This window comes from Abramis brama (genome assembly GCF_963993115.1).
Source record: "Abramis brama genome assembly, chromosome: 10".
NCBI lineage: Eukaryota > Metazoa > Chordata > Actinopteri > Cypriniformes > Leuciscidae > Abramis > Abramis brama.
Window position 1 is genome coordinate 8132471 of NC_139972.1, and position 22902 is coordinate 8155372.

At 39.3% G+C, this 22902-nt stretch overlaps 2 protein-coding genes across 2 annotated transcripts in view; one reads left to right on the top strand and one right to left on the bottom strand.

The window, feature by feature from the left end:
* The window catches only part of LOC311090821 (NACHT, LRR and PYD domains-containing protein 3-like), a 430276-nt gene that overhangs the window by 232377 nt on the left and 174997 nt on the right, over positions 1–22902 (top strand). The window lies entirely within an intron of this gene.
* LOC311090817 (NACHT, LRR and PYD domains-containing protein 3-like) overlaps positions 1–22902 on the bottom strand; it is a gene marked incomplete at its 5' end in the record, with an annotated part of 78610 nt that overhangs the window by 12238 nt on the left and 43470 nt on the right. Inside the window, 2 exons of the mRNA XM_084126364.1 lie at positions 3047–3217; positions 19532–19702. Coding sequence (XP_083982490.1) covers positions 3047–3217; positions 19532–19702 — 342 coding nt within the window. The remainder of the gene's footprint in view (positions 1–3046; positions 3218–19531; positions 19703–22902) is intronic.

Sequence of the window (22902 nt, forward strand, 5' to 3'; positions counted from 1 at the left end):
GGCTGTGACAGTCACTAAGTCTTTCATCTTTGTTGTGAGTTACTGGGGAGATTAAGCAATCACAGCCTAAATGGTTAACATCTTATCAAGTTGCCCCACGAGTTTAATGAGGAGGGGAGGGGCTGCTTTAAAGTAGCAAACAAATTTAGTAAGAGCTGCATAACATTGTTAACTTGTCTTAAGTTATTTTTGTTTTTTCTACATTCTTTTCCAAAATGTCCGTGCTTGCCACAGTAAGAACAACTGGCTTCTCTAGGACTTTTGCGTTTCTTTGGCTTCTCTGAGTTGACCTTAATGGATGCTGCTGCAATTCTTACTCTCTCTTTGACATCAGAATTTCTTTCCCAAATAGCTAAACTTTCTAGGTTACTTCTGAGAGTTCTTTTAGCCCACGTAATATCTAGGAATGGCAAGGCTGTTCTGTACTCAGCTACAAGACCATCTGCCCAAATTCGGATTAGAGCTCCTTTGTCAGCTAACACACTTTCGGAATCATCCACTATTCCACTGTACACTGCAGCTACCTGACAGAACCTCTCAGTATATTCACTCACAGTTTCTTCTTTCTCTTGTACACAGCTAGTAACTCTCGACCAATCGATTTTGGGTCCTAAGATATTCTTTAGGATTTTCAAAACACCTTCTCTCAATTCATCTTTTCTGGCATTTTGAAACTCAGAATTGTTTACAGCACTTTCAAAATCATTGAATTCTGACTCAGTCAAGATCTGTGATATTAGCTGAGTGACTTCAGCTAGAGACATATCGTAGAGCCGCATCTTTTTGGACAACTCTCTCCTAAACTCAGAAAAATTTCTTTGCACTGATGGCAAACTTTCAGCAATTCTCTCAATATCTTTAGGACCTAAAGATGTTTTGACTGCTTGTGGTTGCAATATGGGGGTTGCAAATGAAACTGTATCAACACCTTTTCCCTGAGGCTTTTGTCTAGCTACGCACACTTCAACTGTATTTACATCTGCATTGACATTGTCCTCTGTACTATCAAAAGACTGTAAATCAGGATAGCTTTCATCTGACTGTTGGTTTTCTGAGTCACATTTGGTTGAGGCCTTGAGGCCCACCGTTTTCGTGAAACAGGACACTTGAGTAAGCAATTTTTTGTTCTGTTCTTTCAAATTATCTATACAACGAGCTTGTTCTTGTACAATGGATAAACTAAATTCTCTGTGACAGAAGATAATGCCTTTGACACTGTTCTTGCGAATACTTTCTCCTAGTACCTTCTTACAATCTTCGATTGACCAAACTTTGACTGGATCAATGCCAAATTTCTTTGTTAAATTCAATCTGACTTCCTCAGTCACGATTGAGTCCATGTGCTCTGATAACAAAGACTTGAATTCACTATCTGTCCAAAAAGGTGTAATCTGTCTAGTACTTTTCCTAAACATTTTGTGAATTTCTGTTACCACAAACAAACACTAAAACTTCTCTCTACTGTCTACAATAGAGGGTACACTTGTTAACACAGCTTAACTATTGTTAACTTTCCAAATTACCACACTTAGCTTCCCTGCTGACAAGAACAGAGGATCAACAGAAATAACTAGCACGTAAAGCTAATTCTTCTCTGCCTAAAGCAAAGGATACCAACTATTAGCACTTGATGCTAACTTTCTCTAGCTTACAGATAGGTCTTCTCATACAAGAGCATACACATAATATTAACATGTAATTGTTAATCTTCCCTGTCAACAACAGAGGATCAATTTCATCTCTAAAAGAAAACTTTTTAGCGGCTTATCTTTAGTTATCCAAACTCTACAGCTGTTTGTTAACTACTTCTCTGAACGGCGCAGAGGAAAACATTTACTGGTCTGCATTGGTTCTTTTTAATGGAGTGAAACTCACCGAGTCTTTCATTTGTAGAGAAAGATTCTGTCTGGAACTCAGTCAGCTTTGTTGAGATCTTTGAGCTTGAAGTTTCAAGATTCAGTCTGGAACTCAGTCAGCTTTGTTGAGATCTTTGAGCTTGAAGTTTTCAATCTGGAGGAAGCTGGAAAGATTCAGTCTGGCAATCTTTGTCAAATCTTTTGTTGAGCTTTAAGTTTCAAGATTCAGTTCATTGAGCTTAAAATTCTTTGAGTTTCCTTCTCCATCCGGGTCACGGCACCATCTGTTGTAAAGTTTTTCTTTGTTCAAAGCAGAGACCAGTGAGACAGTCGGGATCGCGTTCAACAGAAGTTGTTCTTTATTGAGAACTCCGCTGTACGCGGCTGTAGAAACTTCCAACATGATCTAACTCTAATACAGTATGCATTGTAGTTATATACATTCCAAGGGGGAGGGATTACATAGAGGTGGAGACTCTGAACAAAGCATGTAAATGAGTATACAGGTTAAGGAACCCCCCCCCCAGACCGGCAGTCTCAATCCAATCAGCATAACCACTCAAATGATCCAATCAGCCTGACGGTATCACCCATATCTTCACATGATCACAGAGACAAAAGCACAGCTGTACATTGAGCTTACTGGGCAGGAAATGCATAAGGGCAAAGGGTGAGGGTGAGAGTCTCAGGAATTGACTCATTTAGAGAACAAAGGAAAACCAGGTCGGGCAGGAATATCTTGCTGTAAACTCAGTAATCACTTTCTCAGTTTATATACTAACTAAATTAAACATTTAATAAAAATGTAATCCAACACCACCTAACATGTATCCTTGAAATTCAAATCTTTTGAAATAATTAATTGTTTATTTTGTTTATTATTTTGCGCAGGCCTACGCTCTTCTGTACATTTTCTTTGCATTTGTGTAATCCTTTAACGGTGAATGTGTACACAGTGTATTTGATTATTGTTATTCAACATTCTTAAGAGTAAATAGTACAATTTAGTACAGCTGCCTGCTCTTCATTACTGTCGTGGTCAATGGACATCAAAATGTGGTAATTGACCCTCTGAAACGGTTGGCATCGTAATAGTAATTAGTGCAATACAGTTCCTTTTGTATAGAGGCTGAACACTTCAAATATACCTTACATTGTGATTCATGTGTGAGAGTCAAATATGATCTTACCTCAGTATTTCCAGTTTACAGTGAGGATTCTGTAGTACATCAGACAGCAGATTCACTGATTCTCCTATTTTATTCTCAGACAGATCCAGTTCTCTCAGGTGTTCAGGGTTTGATCTCAGAGCTGAAGTCAGAGCAGCAAAACCTTCATCTGTGACGCCACAATAACTCAACCTGTAGAGAAGAATGACACACACTTCACTCTCAGTTCAGATCAGATCAGTTTAGCAGTGAATCCCTTATTAAAGAGAAAGTTCAAACTTAAAGCACAAATTAATCAAGTTTCAAGTTTGCATTTATTTATATAGCACATTTAAAAATAGCAAACAAGGCTGACCAAAGTGCTGAACAATACACAAGATAAAGAACAAGGACAAACCACACATTCAAGACAAAAACTCAATGAATTAAAAGCTAAAGAAAAATAAATAAATTTAAAAGCAGTTAAAGACTGAGCCGCTCTGATGTAACCCAGAAGGCTGTTCCACAGCCTAGGACCGGCAATAGCAAAGGCTCTGTCTTCTCTATTCTTTAACCGTGATCTGGGGACGGACAAAAGACTCTTATCACCAGACCTCAGGTTTCGTGTGGGATTGTGTGGACAGAGTAGCTCGGACAAATAGCTTGGTGTCAGATTATTTAAGGATTTAAAAACAAGGAGAAGAATTTTAAACTCAATTCTAAAATGCACAGGTAGCCAATGCAGCGATTTTAAGATAGGAGAAACATGATCAAATTTACATTTTCTTTTGAGGAACTTAACAGCAGCATTCTGTACTAATTGAAGACAAGCAATAGAGTATTTGGAGATGCCATAGTAGAGGGAGTTGCAATAATCCAACCGCGATGTAATGAGTGCATGGATAGCAATCTCTAAGGTTTTCTCAGAAAGAGAGGATTTGATCTTAGAGAGAAGACGTAGCTGGAAAAAACAAGAACTAATCACCGCATTTATTTGTTTATCAAATTTAAGGTTCTGATCCCAGAAAACAACTAAGTTCTTAATGCATGATGAAGTAGAAGGAGAAAGGTAATCCAGGTCAATGTTACTGTTCTTAAAGTTTTCATGGGGGCCAAAGACTATAACCTCGGTTTTGGATTCATTCAGAAATAAGACATTTTGAGAAAACCACGATTTCACTACATCTAGGCATGCAAAAAGAGATTTCAGAGCAGCATGTTTGATGCGTTTCAGAGGCAAATAAATTTGGATATCATCTGCATAGCAGTGAAATGATACACTGTGCTTTCTGAAAATGGAGTCCAGAGGAAGTAAATACAGTGAAAAAATAATGGGTGCGAGAATTGAACCCTGCGGCACTCCACAGGAGAGTTGAGCAGGTGAGGAAGAAAAATTACCCAGTTTAACAGAGAAACTTCTATTCATTAGATATGATTTAAACCAACTGAGGACAGTCCCCTGGATGCCCACAAAATGTTCTAGTCGGGATAAGAGAGTTTTATGATCAACTGTATCAAAAGCCGAGGTTAGGTCTAACAGTATTAGGATCACAGAGTCACCAGAGTCAGTCGCTAACAGTATATCATTAGAAACCCTTAATAAGGCAGACTTGGTGCTGTGCAGAGGCTTAAAACCAGACTGGAAAGTTTCAAGAATTTGATTTGAGCTAAGAAAAGACTGGAGTTGAATGAGAACCGTTTTCTCCAGTGCTTTTGTAATAAAAGGAAGTGTTGAGATGTCGAAAATGATTAAAATCCCTATCATCAAGTGAAGGTTTCTTGAGAAGAGGTGTAACAGTAGCTTGTTTTAGGCTATCAAGGATATCCCTGTGCTCAAGCATTTATTCAGAAAAAAAACACCAAACATGTTCCAACTGAGTCAAAAAAAAAAATCAAAATACAGGGAGAAAGAACATCAAGAGAGCAGAAGGAAGGTTTCAAATGGTCAATAATTTCTCTGAGAGACAGAAGTCAAGTCAAGTCAGGTCAAGTCATCTTCATTTATATAGCGCTTTTAACAATGTAGATTGTTCCAAAGCAGCTTTACATTGATAATAGGAAATTAAAGTGTTTTGGCTTTATAGCAGCTCTAGAATAAAGTTATTGTCCAGGTAAAGTTAGTTTGATTGATTCACTTCCGTCGCAATGATCATTAGTTATTAACTTAAGGGCCGCTAACACAACACTGTTTTAACAGAAAACTCTTAAGTTCTTTCTGCGCAAACTTCAAAAACGCGAACCAGTGAGAACGCCGATGGCATGCACATGCGTATTACGAGTTCAGTCTATAGGTATGCGCGTTTGAATATATGTGCGCAGGCGTGTAGTCCTTCCTTACAAATCAACCCTCAACATAGTACTTGTCTGGCTTTAAAATTAATAATACAGAATTTGTATCGCTTCCATGTAGCCATGCGAACCGGAATTATCCCGACAACGCTTAATCTGTAGAGGTAAAGGGAGGGGAGAGAGGCCTTCACAGGGGAGAGCCTAGTTGACATTTCAGGACTGCACTGTCGTCGTGTCCAAGCGCAGGTCCTTCATCAGATCTGGAAACAGCCTGGATCCGGCGGACTGCAGTAAACCTCGGGATAAACAGAGAGACTAATATTAGAGTAGATGCCATTCTTCTTATGATGTAACGAGTACATCAGGATTTATGGGAAGTGTTCTCGGTTCCGGCTGACCTAATCTATGCAGCCTAACATTGAATTATAGAAGTCTATAATGTGTTATGTGAATGCTAGGTCAAAGAGATGTGTTTTTAGTCTAGCTTTGAACTGACAGAGTGTGTCTGCTTCCCGGACAATGTTAGGAAGACTGTTCCAGAGTTTTGGTGCTAAATAGGAGAAGGATCTACCGCCAGCAGTCGATTTTGATATTCTAGGTATTATCAACTGGCCGGAATTTTGAGATCGCAAAAGACGTGAAGGACTATAATGCGTTAAGAGCTCGCTCAAAGTACTGCGGAGCTAAACCATTTAGTGCTTTGTAAGTAATCAGCAATATTTTAAAATGTATACAATGTTTAATAGGGAGCCAGTGCAGTGTTGACAGAACCGGGCTAATATGGTCATTCCTGGTTCTAGTAAGAACTCGAGCTGCTGCATTTTGAAGAAATATATAGCTGAGTATCATCAGCATAACAGTGAAAACTAATGCCATGCTTCCTAATGATATCTCTCAAGGGTAGCATGTACAGAGTGAAATGCAACGGTCCTAGTACTGAGCCTTGTGGTACGCCATACTGAAATTGTGATCGATGAGACATCTCTTCATTTACTGCTACAAACTGATAACGGTCAGTTAAGTATGATTTAAACCATGTTAATACAATTCCACTAATGCCAACATAATTTGAGTATATTTAAAAGAATGTTGTGGTCAATAGTATCAAATGCAGCACCAAGATCGAGTAACACTAATAGAGAGATACAACCATGATCAGATGATAAGAGCAAATCATTTGTGACTCTAATGAGAGCAGTCTCGGTACTATGGTACGGTCTAAATCCTGACTGAAAATCCTCACAGATATCATTTCTTTCTGAGAAGGAACATAGTGTGAGGATACCGCCTTTTCTAGTATCTTTGACAGAAAAGGCAGATTCGAGATCGGCCTGTAATTGACTAATTCTGTACGATCAAGTTGCGTTTTTTTAACAAGTGGTTTAATCATAGCCAGACTAAAAGTTTTTGGAACGTATCCTAGAGACAAAGACGAATTAATGATAGTAAGAAGAGGATCTATGACCTCTGGAAGCATCTCTTTCAGGAGCTTAGTAGGTATAGGGTCCAACATACATCAAGGCTCGAAATTGCGACCATTTTGGTCGCATATGCTCCTAAAATTTAATCCGTGCGACCTAAAAATATATTTGGGATCATTTGTGCGAGTGCATAATGGTTGAGGTGCGATCTGTTTTCATTTCTCTACAAAACGTTCGCAAATTACTGCACAATGTGTACCTTTTGTGCGCTGATACGTGGTGGCCGGACCATCATTCTATCCAATGTTACATAACCAATCAAACTTCATTCTAACGTTCTTAACTTTAAAGCAGACTTTAGATTGGTTAATATTAGCTGTCAATCACTCCTACTATCTTTCACTGCGCTCCATTGTCACGTGACAGGGAGCTGATTACCGCGCAAAATTTAAAAGGCTGAATGAATGAATGAATGAAGAGAGAAGATGAAACGAACGCTGACAGATTTCTTTTGTAAAACATCTCCTAAAGTCACAAAAAATCCTGGAGTTGGTGATGTGGTTAATGTGGATCCACCAGCTGAAAAGAAATCTTTCAGCTTTCGGAGCGAGTGGCTAAAAGATTTCGAGTGGCTCTGTTATGCTGATGGTTCAATGCATTGCGTTCACTGTAAAGCCTGTGGGACAGAGTTTGCAGGTAACACAGCGTTCGCAACTGAATCAACACATTTTAAGCGCGAGAGCTTGGTTAAACATGGAGAGAGTGCCAAGCACAAAAAAATGCAGGGACGAGTGTTTGCCAAACAAATCAGGCTCATCATCAGGTTCGATTATTCAGGCTTTTAATCGCCAGGATTTTGCTGGTCGTTCCGCTCTACTGGCAGAGCTAAACGTAAAATTTAACACCGCATACACCATAGCCAAAGAAGAGCTTGCCTTCACTAAATTTAAGCCTATGTTGCAGCTCATGAAAAAGAATGGAGTTGCGATTAACATGACGTATGCTAATGACAAATCATGTGCCAATATCATCGGGTTGATAGCAGATTGTCTGTCAAGGAGTGTGAGATCGTGTATGTCCGCGTCCTGCTTGATGGACAGCCGACGAACATCCTTGTCGGACATGTTGAGGTGGAAAACGCCAATGCTGATGGTGAGGATTTTTTTTATATATATATATATATATATATATATATATATATATTTTAATACATAGCTTATTTTGTATTATATAGCAATATATGATTAATATCATAATAAATACTTTGCTTGTTTCATTAATGGATGAATCAGCATTTTTTGAACAAATCTCTTGAATGAATGATTCAATAACAAATACATTTAAGTCACTTGTCGCCACGTAGTGGTGTAACAATGCAATCGATACAATAGTTATTTAAAAGCTCCATGTTACTTTCAAAAGGTGCTTTTCTCTATTTTGATAGCTTCTGTAGACGTCAGTGTTTATATCCAAACTATAATCTATAATTCTATTTCCAATTCAAGTTCTTCTGTGATAATAATTATATTTGTAACACAGAAACAATTTCTGTGTAGTTGAATATACTCTGTGATTTTTTTGTCAAAGGTTTAATAGACATGTTTAATAGGCGAAAAGTTGTTGTTTAGGAATTATATTGCAATCTTAGTTCTAGTAATTGGATTTATTCATTAAATGTAATTGATAAATTAGTAACGCTGTGAAAAGAACTGTAACAGTATTTAAACTAATGGGAATTCTTTTAGGAATCTATGCAGCCGCCAAGTCAGCATTTGCTGGTCTTGGAGAGTCATGCCAGGACTGGCTCCAGAAGACAGTGGCCATGGGAGCTGATGGTGCAGCCGTGAATCTTGGGAGGAAGGGAGGAGTATGAACAAAACTCCAAGAGGAGGCGGGAAAGCGCATCATCCCATTTCACTGCATGCCTCATAGATGAGCTGATAATGGTAATTAACTCTGATAAAAAATAAATAAACAAAAAGCTAAGGCTCTCTGTCTTGATTGCAAACTGGAATGTTTGATTTGTTCACTATCACTATTATAGATTGGATCTTGCCCTATTGTCTGCCCAGAAGGATTCACCTTGGGTAGGCAATGTGTACAACCTGCTCCACTTAATTTGGAAGACTTACCACTTCAGTTCAAAATCCAGAAGGGAGTTAAAATGCCTTGGAGTTGAACTGGATGTGTCGGTGAACAATCCAAGTGGAGTCAAGGGGACAAGATGGTTGCCACATGTATCCAGGGCATTGGATGTGCTTCTGAAGCAAGGGAAGGAGGGGACCCTGGAAGATGCTGGGCAGTACACAGCTGTATATGCTCATATGGACCACCTGGCTGCATCATCAACGAATGCGGATATAGCTGGCCGAGCAAAGCATGTCAGTGTAAACTATAGGTGGAAATGTGGATATTGCCCCTGTACAGTGAGTTAATGGGAGGGGAGGGTATAAATGTGCTGTGTTCTTCTATGCAGGTCAAAGAGACCATGGAGGATGGCTCATTCCTGGCATTCTGCCATTTCTTGGCAGATTTGTTTTCTGCCATCAGTAAATACAGCCTATTACTGCAAAGAAATGATGTGATCCTCCCCCAGGTAAGCTTTAACTAGTGGTCGAATAATAATAAATTATATAAAAAAATTAAATCTAACAGAATTTGGAATAATTTCATTAATTTGTAATGTACATTGTTCATTCTCAATTGTCAAGGGAGTTCCTTTGAGGAAAGGAGAGGCAGGGAATATGGCTACGGATGGACCAATCAGTCAGACTGCTCCCAGACTGCAGAAGCAGATAAAGACCACTGTTGCTGCAATAGTTAAACAGCTCCATCTCCGGTTCAGCAGCCTACTTTGTGTGTTATTAAGATCAGGATGGTTAACATTATATGTAAATTACAAACTTTTGATGACCTGCACTAAAATAAATCACTATCTTTAAAAAAACTAAAGGCCATTTACTAACCTTATTCCACTCAGTTTGCACTTTAGTAATAAAAAACAAAAACAAAATAGAATTATTATAGAAATATCTTTTTACGTCTACTTTAGGTCAGGAGGGACATGGAACAGACACTGCAACATCCAAGGCGGTCCAATGCTTTCAGGTGTTCAACCATGATGTTTGGCCAGAGACAGTGGAGGAGTTGGTTGATTATGGAATTGAGGAGGTCCACTTCTTATTGGACCATTTTAAAGTTGTACTGGAAAGGAAATTCATGGGTAATAATGAAAATATAGACTTTTGATAAATATAGGCTTTTTGTTAAAAGCTTTAATCATTTGAGAGCCAACCAGTTACAGTTGGATTGTATCTAATTAAGGAATGGCTGTGACTTTGCCCTTGCTGAGGAGGAGTTTCAGGCCTTGAACCAGAGTTTTCGAGGCCTGAAACTCCTCCTCAGCAAGGGCAAAGTTCATGTCCTTCAAAGACAAGAGCTACCACGGGTTATGGGAAGTCCTTCTGACCAAGGAACCCTATTGTTCAGATTTACAGGTAGGCTATGTAATATAATGTCTAAGTAGTTTGATGATCAATCTATTTTAGATTTTTAATATTTTAAATATTTTATAATTATTGCATTATTTTATGCTGTCGCTGAATGCTTCTACCCTGACAATGAAATTTAAATGATTTTTGTTTCAGAATATCCTTCATCTGGTAAAGATCATGCTGATCCTTCCTGTGTCTTCGGCACAGTGTGAGAGAGGGTTCTCTGTACAAAAGCGGATCAAGTCAGACATTAGATCTTCATTACACCCTAAAACAGTAGAAGATCTGATACAAATCAGTGTTGAGGGTCCTCCTTTGGAGGCATTCGATGCCTCAGCCTCAGTGAAGAGATGGATGGAGGAGGGACAGAGAGCCAGAAGACCAAATTTTAAATCCTGGCCACAGGATGTTTAAAGCCCCAGTGATTGTTGGTGTTGATTGGTGTTGTTTTTAAATAAAATAAATCTGTTAATATATAATTTGTAGTTGTGGTGCTCTTTAAATTTTGGTGGGTGCTCCTACATTTTTGTTGGTGCTCCTAACTTTTTGAAGTTGGGAGCACCAGTGCTACCAAGTAAAAAAGTTAATTTCGAGCCCTGTACATGTTGTCGATTTAGATGATTTAACGAGTTTAACGAATTCTTCCTCTTCTATAGCAATGAATGAATCAAATTTTTCCTTAGGGACACTACAATGCACTGCTTGATGCGATACTGTAGTAGACGGTTGCATAGTTATAATTTTCTCCCTGATATTATCAATCTTATAAGTGAAGAAGTTCATAAAGTCATTACTGCTGTGCTGCTTGGAAACGTCTGGGCTTGAAGCTTTGTTTTTCGTTAGTTTAGCCACTGTTTCAAATAAATACCTAGGGTTTTATTTATTTTCTTCTAATACGGTTGAAAAATAAGCAGATCTAGCTCTCTTTCCATGAAATGCGAAATAAGTCTAGTTATTTTTTACAGAACAAGCGGGAACCCAGTGCCTGCATCTTTCTCTATTGCTGTTCTATTACAAGATAGAAAGTCTAAGGCCTTCAATAGCCGTACAGCAAACCCAACTAATCTGGTGCCTATTACACGTCAAACTAAGATTGCTGTGGAAACCAAAAGTAAGACTGTTAAGTTAGCACTTTTAAACATCCGCTCACTTTAAAATAAATCACTTCTAGTCAACGACTTAATAACCACAAACAACCTGGATTTTATGCTTCTAGAAGACAGCTGCAGTGCAACAATCCCCTCCTAACTTTACTTTTATGAGTGTCTGCAGAGCTGTTAACAGAGGTGGGGGTCTAGCTGCTCTTTTTAAAGATATCTATCAATGTAAACAAATATCATTTGGGAATTACCCGTCTTTCAAATATCTGGGTATTGTGTTAAAAGGTGCTCCACGCATTTTACTTATTATTTACAGGCCTCCAAAATACTCTCCAGCCTTTGCTGAGGACTTTGCAGAACTGTTATCAACAAATAGGCCTAATTATGCCCCTTTTCACAAGATGTAAAATACGTCTCTGATGTCCCCAGAGTGTGTATGTGAAGTTTCAGCTCAAAATACCCAACAGATCATTTTTTACAGCATGTTTAAATTGTCATTTTTTGGTGCTCAGAAAAACGTGCTGTTTTAGTGTGTGCCCTTTAAATGCAAATAAGCTGCTACTGCACGGCACAGGGGGCGGAGCTTCATGAGCTCGCGCTCAGTCTCTCAGGACAGTTTCATCTCATGGAATGATGATAATATCAGAAACTCTCAGTAACGGCGTTCATTTCGAGTCGGACAATAATGCCTACAGAGTCAGAGTGCTGTATAGAGATGGAACAGGTATAGTTTAGTAGTTTAATTACGGTTATTATTACGTATTTGTCATCTGCTTGTATGTATCCATTATTTATTAATAGCCTACAAGTCTGCTGTCTGAATGATGATCAAACATATACTGATGAGTTTAATAAAGTTTATTGTACATCACACAAAAGATGAAGCGTCAGTTTTACTTCAGAAAATCACCGTAAGAGCTGAGTAAACACAGTAAGTTATAAGAAGTGCGCAAGTACATAAACGAATTTCGGTAGAGTTGAGGGAGCATTCCTGTGGGCAGAGGTTAGTCAAAAAACGGTTCTACTGACGTCATTAAAGAAGGAAGTAGAGGGATGTAGTCCAAACGGGCCGTTCGATGTAGGCGACTTCTGTTAAATAAAATATCTCGCTTGGTATTGAACTTAGAGCTTTATAATTTTACAGATATTATTTATGCTCTAACATCAACATTACACACTAACTAAAGTTTGAAACATGGGATCACGAAGAACGGGACCTTTAACATTCACATAGACAGTGCAGAAACCATGGCAAAAGAAATCAAAACTGTTTTAAAAACGTTTGATCTGACTCAGCATGTACATGGACCCACACACAATCGTCGACACACTCTAGATTTACTTATCAGTAAGGGTATAAACATTTCATCGATTGTTATTAAGGATGTAGCACTGTCTGATCATTTCTGTATTTTCTTTGATATATTGATCTCTCCTGCCACTGAAGCTAGATCTGTGTCTGTCAAGAAGAGATGCTTAAATGAGAATACTAGTGTGCTATTTATGAAGGCTATATTCTTAACACCAAGCATATCTGCAGACTCTGTTGATTTTCTCCTTGATTCTTTTAAAGGGGGGGGGGGGGGGGGGGGGGGGGGGGTGAAATGCTCATTTTCACTCAATCTCCTGTTAATCTTGAGTACCTATAGAGTAGTATTGCATCCTTCATATCTCCAAAAAGTCTTTAGTTTTATTATATTTATAAAAGAAAGATAGGCTGTAAAAAAAAGTTTTTCCGGAAAAAAACGAGCGGCTGGAGGCGTGCCGTGCGGGCGAAGCTAAAGCTGTGCTAACACGCCACACTAACAACACAGAGACATTTGAAGCAGTTTTACTCACCGCCCGGTTCCAACCACGGCCGCGAACCTTTGTCGTTGTGACTGCTCGATCCTTAAGCATTAGACGATCTGCAAATCCGTCAATCTGGCCTTTGTTTATAAAACAATCATCGTTGAAATGCAGGGAACAAACAGTCTTGCACAACTCCCTTGATGCTTCGAAAAAACAATCTCCATCCACTGGTCCCTTAACGCTGGGTTCTTTGGGAATCTGTGCAGGGTTGTCTTGCCCTGGCAACCAAAAACACACTTCTTTGGTGACATTGACTTTCCTAAAGCCAAGCAGAGCGTTTTGATGGCGTACTGCTTTCGCTCTCTTGCTCTGGTCTACAGATGCGCTCGCGCTGTTCCGGGAGAAGAGCCCTTAGGACCCATATAAGGAAATTCCACCCCAACTCACTTCACGCAGACCCATACTCGAAAAAAACTTTCCGAAACTTGTGACAAACCGGAAGGACAATTTTTGGCACAGAAATACTCCTTCAAACGTACTTGTAATTAAATTTTTGAAACTTTGTCTATGTTTAGCATGGGAATCCAACTCTTTAACAGTGTATAAAACTCAGTATGCATGAAATAGCATTTCACCCCCCCTTTAACTCAAAAGTTAAAAGTGTATTTGATGATATTGCTCCTGTGAAAGTCAGGAAGAAGAGTGGCAGACAAAAAGCACCTTGGAGAAACTCAACAGCAGTGCAAAATATGAAAAGACAAAGCAGAAAAGCTGAGCGCATGTGGCGGAAGATTAAACTTGTAGTCCATTATAACATCTACAAAGACAGGCTTCATGCTTTCAATATGAAACTAGGCAAAGCTAGACAGACTTTCTTCTCAAATATTATAAACAGCAATTTAAACAGTTGTCTTCAATCAGCTGAACAAATTCTTCTTCTTTTTTTTTATTAAGCAAGCAATACAATACATATAAGTACATACAGAAAGCCACAGCAAAAAATAAATATAGACAAATATAAATGCGGAAAAAACAAGTATCAGACCAATAAACTTGTTGATGACAAACAAGGAAAGAGTGCATAATGCAAAAAGAAAACAAATGATCAGACAAATAAACAAATATACAAACAACATAAAACAGAGGGCAATGGATAAACCTGTCTCTACTACACACACACACACACACAAAAAAAAAAAAAACTGAACAACTTATGCTCGAATGGATACTTTGACAATTTTCAATCTGGTTTCTGACCGCACCACAGCACAGAGACAGCGCTCATCAAGATAATAAACGATATTCGCTTAAATACTGATTCAGGCAAATTATCAGTGCTGGTGCTACTCGACCTCAGTGCTGCATTTGACACTGTTGATCACAACATACTTCTTGACAGGCTGGAAAACTGGGTGGGGCTTTCTGGGATAGTCCTAAAATAGTTCAGGTCATACTTAGATGGGAGAGGTTATTATGTGAGTATAGGAGACCATAAGTCTAAGTGGACATCCATGACATGCGGAGTCCCTCAAGGCTCAATTCTTGCGCCACTCCTGTTCAACCTGTATATGCTCCCAATGAGCCAAATAATGAGAAAGAACCAAATTGCTTACCACAGCTATGCAGACGACACACAGCTCTACTTAGCCCTATCGCCTAACGATTACAGCCCCATTGACTCCCTGTGCCAATGCATTGATGAAGTCAACAGTTGGATGTGTCAAAACTTTCTTCAGTTAAACAAAGACAAAACTGAAGTCATTGCGTTTGGAAACAAAGATGAAGTTCTCAAGGTGAACGCATACCTTCACTCTAGGGGTCAAACAACTAAACATCAAGTCAGGAATCTTGTTGTGACAATAGAGTCAGACCTTAGTTTCAGTAGTCATGTCAAAGCAATAACTAAATCAGCATACTATCATCTGAAAAATATTGCAAGAATTAGATGCTTTTTTTTTCCAGACAAGACTTAGAGAAACTTGTTCATGCTTTCATCACCAGCAGGGTGGATTATTGTAATGGACTCCTCACTGGCCTTCCCAAAAAGACCATAAGACAGTTGCAGCTCATACAGAACGCTGCCGCCAGGATTCTGAGCAGAACCAGAAAATATGAACATATCACACCAGTCCTCAGGTCTTTACACTGGCTCCCAGTTAGATTTAGGATTGATTTTAAAATATTATGACTAGTATATAAATCATTTAATGGCCTAGGACCTCAATACATTGCAGATATGCTCACTGAATATAAACCCAGCAGATCACTCAGATCACTAGGATCATATCAGCTAGAAATACCAAGGGTTCACTCTAAGCATGGCGAGTCCGCTTTTAGCTATTATGCTGGAACCAGCTTCCAGAGGAGATCAGATGTGCTCCTACTGTAGTCACATTCAAATCCAGACTCAAAACACATCTGTTTAGCTATGCATTTACTGATTGAGCATTGTGCCGATGTTCGTCCGACTGTTTGTACTGTACTGTATTTTATTTTATTTTTCTAAACTGTTTTAATTATTCTTATTTCTTTTTATTATTTTAATTTACTCTATGTAAAGCACTTTGAATTGCCATTGTGTATGAAATGTGCTATATAAATAAACTTGCCTTGCCTAGTTTTGTTTTCTTCCAGTTGCGTTCCATTTTTCTGGCTGCTCTCTCAAGGGCCTGAGTGTGCTCGTTGTACCACGGCATTGGACTATTTTCTTTAATCTTCTTTAAGCGCAACGGAGCAACTGTGTCTAAAGTGCTGGAAAAGAGAGCGTTAAAAGTTTCTGTCGCTTTATCTAGTTCTTCTAAGCTATCTGGGATGCTGAGATGATGAAACTGATTAGGAAGATTATTGATAAAGCAATCTTTAGTGGCAGAAGTGATAGGTCTAACATATTTATAACACGGAGTCGGCTTTGCAGCCTTGGCTAAATGAAGTTTACACGAGACTAGATAATGATCTGAGATGTCATCGCTCTGCTGCAGAATTTCAACAGCATCAACATCTATTCCATGTGATAATATTAGATCTAGAGTATGATTACGACGATGAGTAGGTCCTGACACGTGTTGTCTAACTCCAATTGAGTTTAAAATGTCTTTAAATGCCAATCCCAATGTGTCTTTTTCATTATCTACATGTGTATTAAAATCACCAACAATTAGGACTCTATCTGCAGCCAGAACTAACTCTGATAGAAAGTCAGCAAATTCTTTGATAAAATCTTTATGGTGCCCTGGTGGCCTGTATACAGTAGCCAACACAAATCTCAAATGTGATTTATCATTTACACAATATATTGCTATATTAAGCACCAACACCTCAAAATAATTATATTTTAAACAAGACTTCTTAGTAATTCTAAAAATATTACTATAAATTACAGCAACACCTCCTCCTTTGCCTTTCAGACGAGGTTCATGTTTATAACAGTAATCTTGCGGGGTGGACTCATTTAAAGTAATGTAATCGTCAGAAGAGAAACTGAGTCAAAGACACTCCATATGGCTGAAGAACAACAAAGTTCAGGTGGGACATTAGCAGATGGTTGTATCTTAGATCTTAGAGAGGTGATCTCACAGAAAAACCTTGAGAAAACTTCACATAATGATACTGAGGGATTTGAAATCACATTTACAGGAGGATTTAGAGCAGAATTTAACACAGAAAATAAGGCTTTAGAACTATGATGGGTTTTTCTTAAATTAAATTAGAAAAATACTTAGACTTAGCAGATATCATAGCTTTCTGAAAAGCACTAATGCAGTTTTTGAGCATTTCATAGGAAATTTGTAACATCACTTTTCCATTTATGTTCTGCTTTTCTACATGCTTGCCTCAGAGAGCGGATGGTATCATTGAGCCATGGTTCAGTTTTAGGTTTTAACTTCTTAGCTTTTAGAGGAGCAGTGGTATTTAAAACCTCAGAGCATGCAGAATTAAACAGACTAAGATGTTCTTCAGCATCCAAGTCGGGTAAGGGTGACTCCAGGGACAGAGACAGACATAAAAGAAAAGAAAATAGACTATTCAAAGAGCGAAGATTCTGAAGAGTAGCTCTTCCACGGCGAGCACAGAAAGAAGGGTGGTAGCAGGGGATCGTCGAAGGAGAATCCGGGAGAATGGGTCGAAGCCAGTGAGCAGGTGGATCCATAGATATCATATAAAGGCTAGATGTCTTAAGGCAGAGTCACTTCCGGCATCACCGGCGGCCATCTTACCACAGGGAAGCTGTGAATTAAGGTGAGTGATCAGCACGCACACAAATCCTCTTATCTCGCTGAAATCTTGACGGATTTACAAACGGTTTGGTTTCTTACAAACGTTATTAACGTTGCTATAATTCTTTCATATGGAAGTCCATTGTTATAATTATTCATATGTATGCAGTGTCATAACTACATCTCTGATGTTTATAACAAACCAAACCGTTTGAAAATCGGTAGAAAATTGAGCAAGTTATGGTTATTTAAAAGTACATGCACCATGTTACGAGTGAGCGAGCTCCCATGTGGCAAGATGGCCGCCGTGTGCGGACGTCGACCTCCATTGGCCAGCAGCGCGCACGAGACATCTAGCTTTTATTATATGATATCTATGGGTTTTAATACGTTTGATGGATCATTAGATTGAAATATAAAATGTCACAAAACATGATCTTAAAACATCTAAAGTATCATTCAATCAGGAAAAATAATCTCTTATTTGCACTATGTTAAAAGTCAGTCTTGTGTTCAATCTGCTTTAATAAATAAGACTATTCACTACATACGTTAGTTCTCTTGCGAGAGGTCTCTCGTACTGCGTAAGTAGCTTACGCTAGGGGAAAACCTCTTTTCCACGAGATATTGAAGCCAATAAATTATGGAAGCAAATTGAAGATATTGAAGCAAAACGCGTTGCAGCAGCATGCAGACATGGGCGAGACAGCTCGCACGCCCATTGGCTGCTCTGCGGCAACTGCATCAGCCTACCGAGCGAGGCCTATAGTGACGTCAGACCAATGAGGGCGCTTCGCGCCCACTGCGTCATGTCCCGCCGAAACGGGCGTGGCTTAGGCCTATAAAAGGAAGGCTCGGGGCAGCTGATCCCTGATTTTTCATCTCTTCAGCGAAGCTCACGCATCGTTGGATCCCGAGAGAGAAGCCGCGCCGTCTGAAGAAGCCTTTCAGCGGGACGAGCCATCACCTGAAGCTGCTGGCCACGCCGCCTTCTACTGCCGCTCCTGCTGCGCTATCCGGTGCCTATAACCTTTTACTCTCTGTTCTGTGTGTGTGTGTGTGTGTGTGTGTGTGTGTGTGTGTGTGTGTGTTCGCTGGCGCGACACACACTCTAAAAGAGCTCGCGTCTTTTTCAAGATGCCTTCCTGCGGCTCATGCCGAGCCCCACTCAGCGACGGGGACCGCCATGTTATCTGCTTTTCCTGCCTGGGTGAAGATCACGCAGCGCTCGCGCTCGCCGACGGCGGCTGCCCTCACTGCGAGCTACTGCCTATGGCGACTCTGAGGACTCGTCTGGCAGTTTTCTCCAAGCCTGCACCTCCCGCTGTGCTGCTGCGCGCTGCCGACTGTATATGCTATGGGCAAAATTGCGTCTATGAACGCTGCTGTATATTGATAGAGTGGTTCCTCCTCCTCTTTCCAGGACTCTCTGTAAGTTCCCCTGGTGATTATGCACTGTAAATCCTGGGCTTCGCCTTCAGGGTTATTGGTGTTAGATCCCAGCACGCACGGCGTTTTGCATTGGGTCCCCTAGCGTAAGATACTTACGCAGTACGAGAGACCTCTCGTAAGAGAATGTACTCGGTTACTAACGTAACCTCTAGGCTGATGCAGTTGCCGCAGAGCAGCCAATGGGCGCGCGAGCTGTCTCACCCATGTCTGCATGCTGCTGCAACGCGTTTTGCAATAATACAAAATTATAGGATAATTTTTTGGCTTCAATATCTCGTGGAAAAGAGGTTTTCCCCTAGCGTAAGCTACTTACGCAGTACTCGTTCCCTCTTCTAGAGAGAACCGAGGTTACGTTAGTAACCGAGTACGTTTTACTGTTACGTAGATCTGTACTATGTTATATGGAGTGTCAATTAGTGTGTGTGTTTTCATTTTAAAAAAATAAAAACAATCCTTTAGAAAGTGTCAATGCAGAAAGATGAACATAATTAACCGTAAGAATGAATCCAGCATGTTCTTCATTTCTCAGTTCTGACTGTGTTGAGCTCGAGTCTGTTTAAAGTCAAGAGACTGAAATGTTGATTGTGTGTGAAAGTGTGTATTTCAGTGTGACTCTCAGTCCTGCAGTTTCATGTTATTGAGGATCAGCTCATGTGTTCAATCATTTACAGCTCAATAATCTGAACTCACAGCAGCAGAAAGAGGCTGAACACTTCAAATATACTTTACATTGTGATTCATGTGTGAGAGTCAAATTTGATCTTACCTCAGTTTCTCCAGTTTACAGTGAGGATTCTGTAGTACATCAGACAGCAGATTCACTGATTTTCCTATTTTATTAAAAGACAGATTCAGTTCTCTCAGGTGTTCAGGGTTTGATCTCAGAGCTGAAGTCAGAGCAGCAAAACCTTCATCTGTGACGCCACAATTACTCAACCTGTAGAGAGATGAAAATCAAATAGAATATTTTAAACACTATCAAATAGTCAAATGTTTCTATTTACAACGTGTTTTTGCAGTGGTAAGAGTTAGTGTAAGTGTTTTAGCCAACCACACCAGAATTTTCACTCAACCTAAGAAAACCAAATCGAATAATTTAAACACTATTAAATAGCTTTCCAACTAATTTCAGTTCCAATATAATTTAACAATGTAAAATTTTTAACATACTCTCATTAACATAAAGACAGATTTTCTTTATGCAGTGTAGACAACTTTATTGTTTATAATATAACTTTATGAGATTGTGAACTGAGATGAGTGACAGCTTTATAATGATTGTAAAGGAAGCGCTCTTTCAAGGCTATACATAATCCACTGAATAAAAGTTTAGTTTTTCTTGCTGCTGAGAGGACCGATGGCCAATTACACACTGCAAAACGAAACTGCACACTGTCAAAATAGATACGCACAACAGATTAATAGATACATTTAAAATATTTTTGAAATTCCATTCCTAATATTTGCTTGTAATGGCTAGTAAATAATTTTAAATGTCTCATTGTTCATTGCTATTCTTGTTATGTAAGAGTCGTTGCTACAGATTAAATCTGCACTTTACTAGAGAACCATCACTAGTTTCAGATACTCAGTGATTTGATTCTTAATTGTCAATTTCACAGTAAAGTTAAAATGTTCAGTTTTAGTAAACTTTAATCTAAACATCAAGTAATGTTTAATTGTCCATCTAATAGTAAAATTTAAATGTATGACTGTGTAAACCATACATCAAATGTTTTTAGGAGATTTGAGCTACTTGATAAAGTAGCTGTTTCTCCAGTTGTTTGATTGGTCTTAATTTCTTTATCATTTATTTTAAATATTTAAATTCCTTCTTTATGTGCAAGAACATTCAACTAGTAAACCTGATTTTTTTATTCATACACACATTTTCTGACTTTGTTTGAATGTCTGAAGGAATTTTACATTGTCACCGTCTCTAGACAACATCTGCAGCACTGAAAATTCATGAACTTTTATTTTCCTGATGTTTTAACAGTGAACTGATTGTTCTGATTGATACTTACTGAACTGATCTGGATTCTTTAATCACAGGAAGAAGCTTCTGAAGAACCTTTAGTATTTCAGTTTTATTGTCTCTTCCAACAAAATCATTAATATCAAACTTGTCCAGCTTCTCCTCTGATGTCAACAACACAAAGACTACAGCTGACCACTGAGATGAAGAGAGTTTGACTTCCTTTATTCTTCCAGATTTCAGATACTGTTGTATTTCCTCCACTAGTGAAAGATCACCCAGTTCATTCAGACAGTGGAACAGATTGATGGATTTCTCTGGAGAGTCAATGATCCTGATCTTCTCCTTGATGTACTCAAATGTTTTCTTATTGCTGTCAGATCTGCTTCTCTGTTTCATTAGTCTTTGTAGAAGAATCTGATGAGACTCCACTGACAGACCCAGAAGGAACCGCAGGAAAAGATCCAGATGTCCATTTTTACTCTGTAGAGCCTCATCCACAGCTCTCTGATGCAGCGCAGATAATGAAACATGTTTAAACATGGGCTGAAACAAGTCTTTGACTTTAGACTGCAAACTCTGTTTGGTGATTGGGTCAAACACATTTCTGTTGTTGATTGTACAGGAGAGATGCACATATAGAGCCGCTAGATGTTCCTGAACACTCAGATGAACAAAGCAGAAGACTTTCCCCTGATACCAGCCAAACTCCTCTCTGAAGATCTGAGTGCACAATCCTGAGTAAACTGATGCTTCTGTCACATCAATGCCACACTCTCTCAGGTCTTCCTCATAGAAGATCACATTGCCTTTCACAAGCTGCTGAAAAGCCAGTTTCCCCAGTTTGAGGATCATGTCTTCATCAGTCACGTTCTTCTCATAGTCCTTCTCATGTTTGATGTTGGTCTGAATGATCAGGAAGTGTGTGTACATCTGAGTGAGAGTCTTGGGAATCTCTCCAGTCTCTGCTTCGCTCAACATCTTCTCCAGAACAGCGGCTGAGATCCAGCAGAACACTGGGATGTGGCACATGATGTAGAGGCTCCTTGATGACTTCAGGTGTGTGATGATTGTATTGGCCAGACTCTGATCACTGACTCTCTTCCTGAAGTATTCCTCCTTCTGTGGATCATTGAAGCCTCGTACCTCTGTCACTCGATGGACACACTCAGAGGGGACGAGATTGGCTGCTGCTGGTCTGGAGGTGATCCAGATGAGAGCAGAGGGAAGCAGATTCCCCACAATGAGGTTCGTCAGCAACACATCCACTGAGGCTGATTCACTTACATCACACAACTTCACATCGCTCTGAGAATCCAGAGACAGACGACACTCGTCCAGACCATCAAAGATGAACATCACTTTATATTTGTCACTGGATATTTCCATTTCTTTAGTTTCAGGGAAAAATACATGAAGTAGATCTGAAAGACTGAGTGTTTTGTCCTTCATCAGATTGATCTCTCTGAAAGGAAGAGGAAATATGAGCTGGACGTCCTGATTCTCTTTCTCTTCAGCCCAGTCCAGGATGAACTTCTGCACAGAGACTGTTTTTCCAATGCCAGCGACTCCCTTTGTCAGCACAGTTCTGATGGGTTTGTCTTGTCCAGGTAAAGGTCTAAAGATGTCATTGCATTTGATCGGTGTGTCCTCTGTTGCTGCTCTCCTGGATTGTGTCTCAATCTGTCTCACCTCATGTTCATTACTGATCTCTCCACTCTCACTCTCTGTGATGTAGAGCTCTGTGTAAATCTCATTCAGGAGTGTTGGGTTTCCCTGCTGTGCTGTTCCCTCATACAGACACTCAAACTTCTTCATCAGATTTGACCTAAACCTGTTGAGGACTTCATGGCTGTAAAATGAAATACCACAGTATTAAAAAACACAATGTCTTTTTTTAATCATATATTTTGTTGATATGTAATACCTGAGATCAGTCTGTGTATCTCCACTCTTAAAATCTACTGGCCGAATAATAGACACGTCACTCCTCATAGACACACAGCTGGGCTCTGGTTCTGATGTCTTCTGATGAACTGAACTATAACAGAGTTCAAAGTTATAAATTTTTGCCATATTCAACATATTACATATACATTTATCAATAAAACAATCACTCTTCATGATTATTTAATTCACACTGTTATTACAAAAATTGT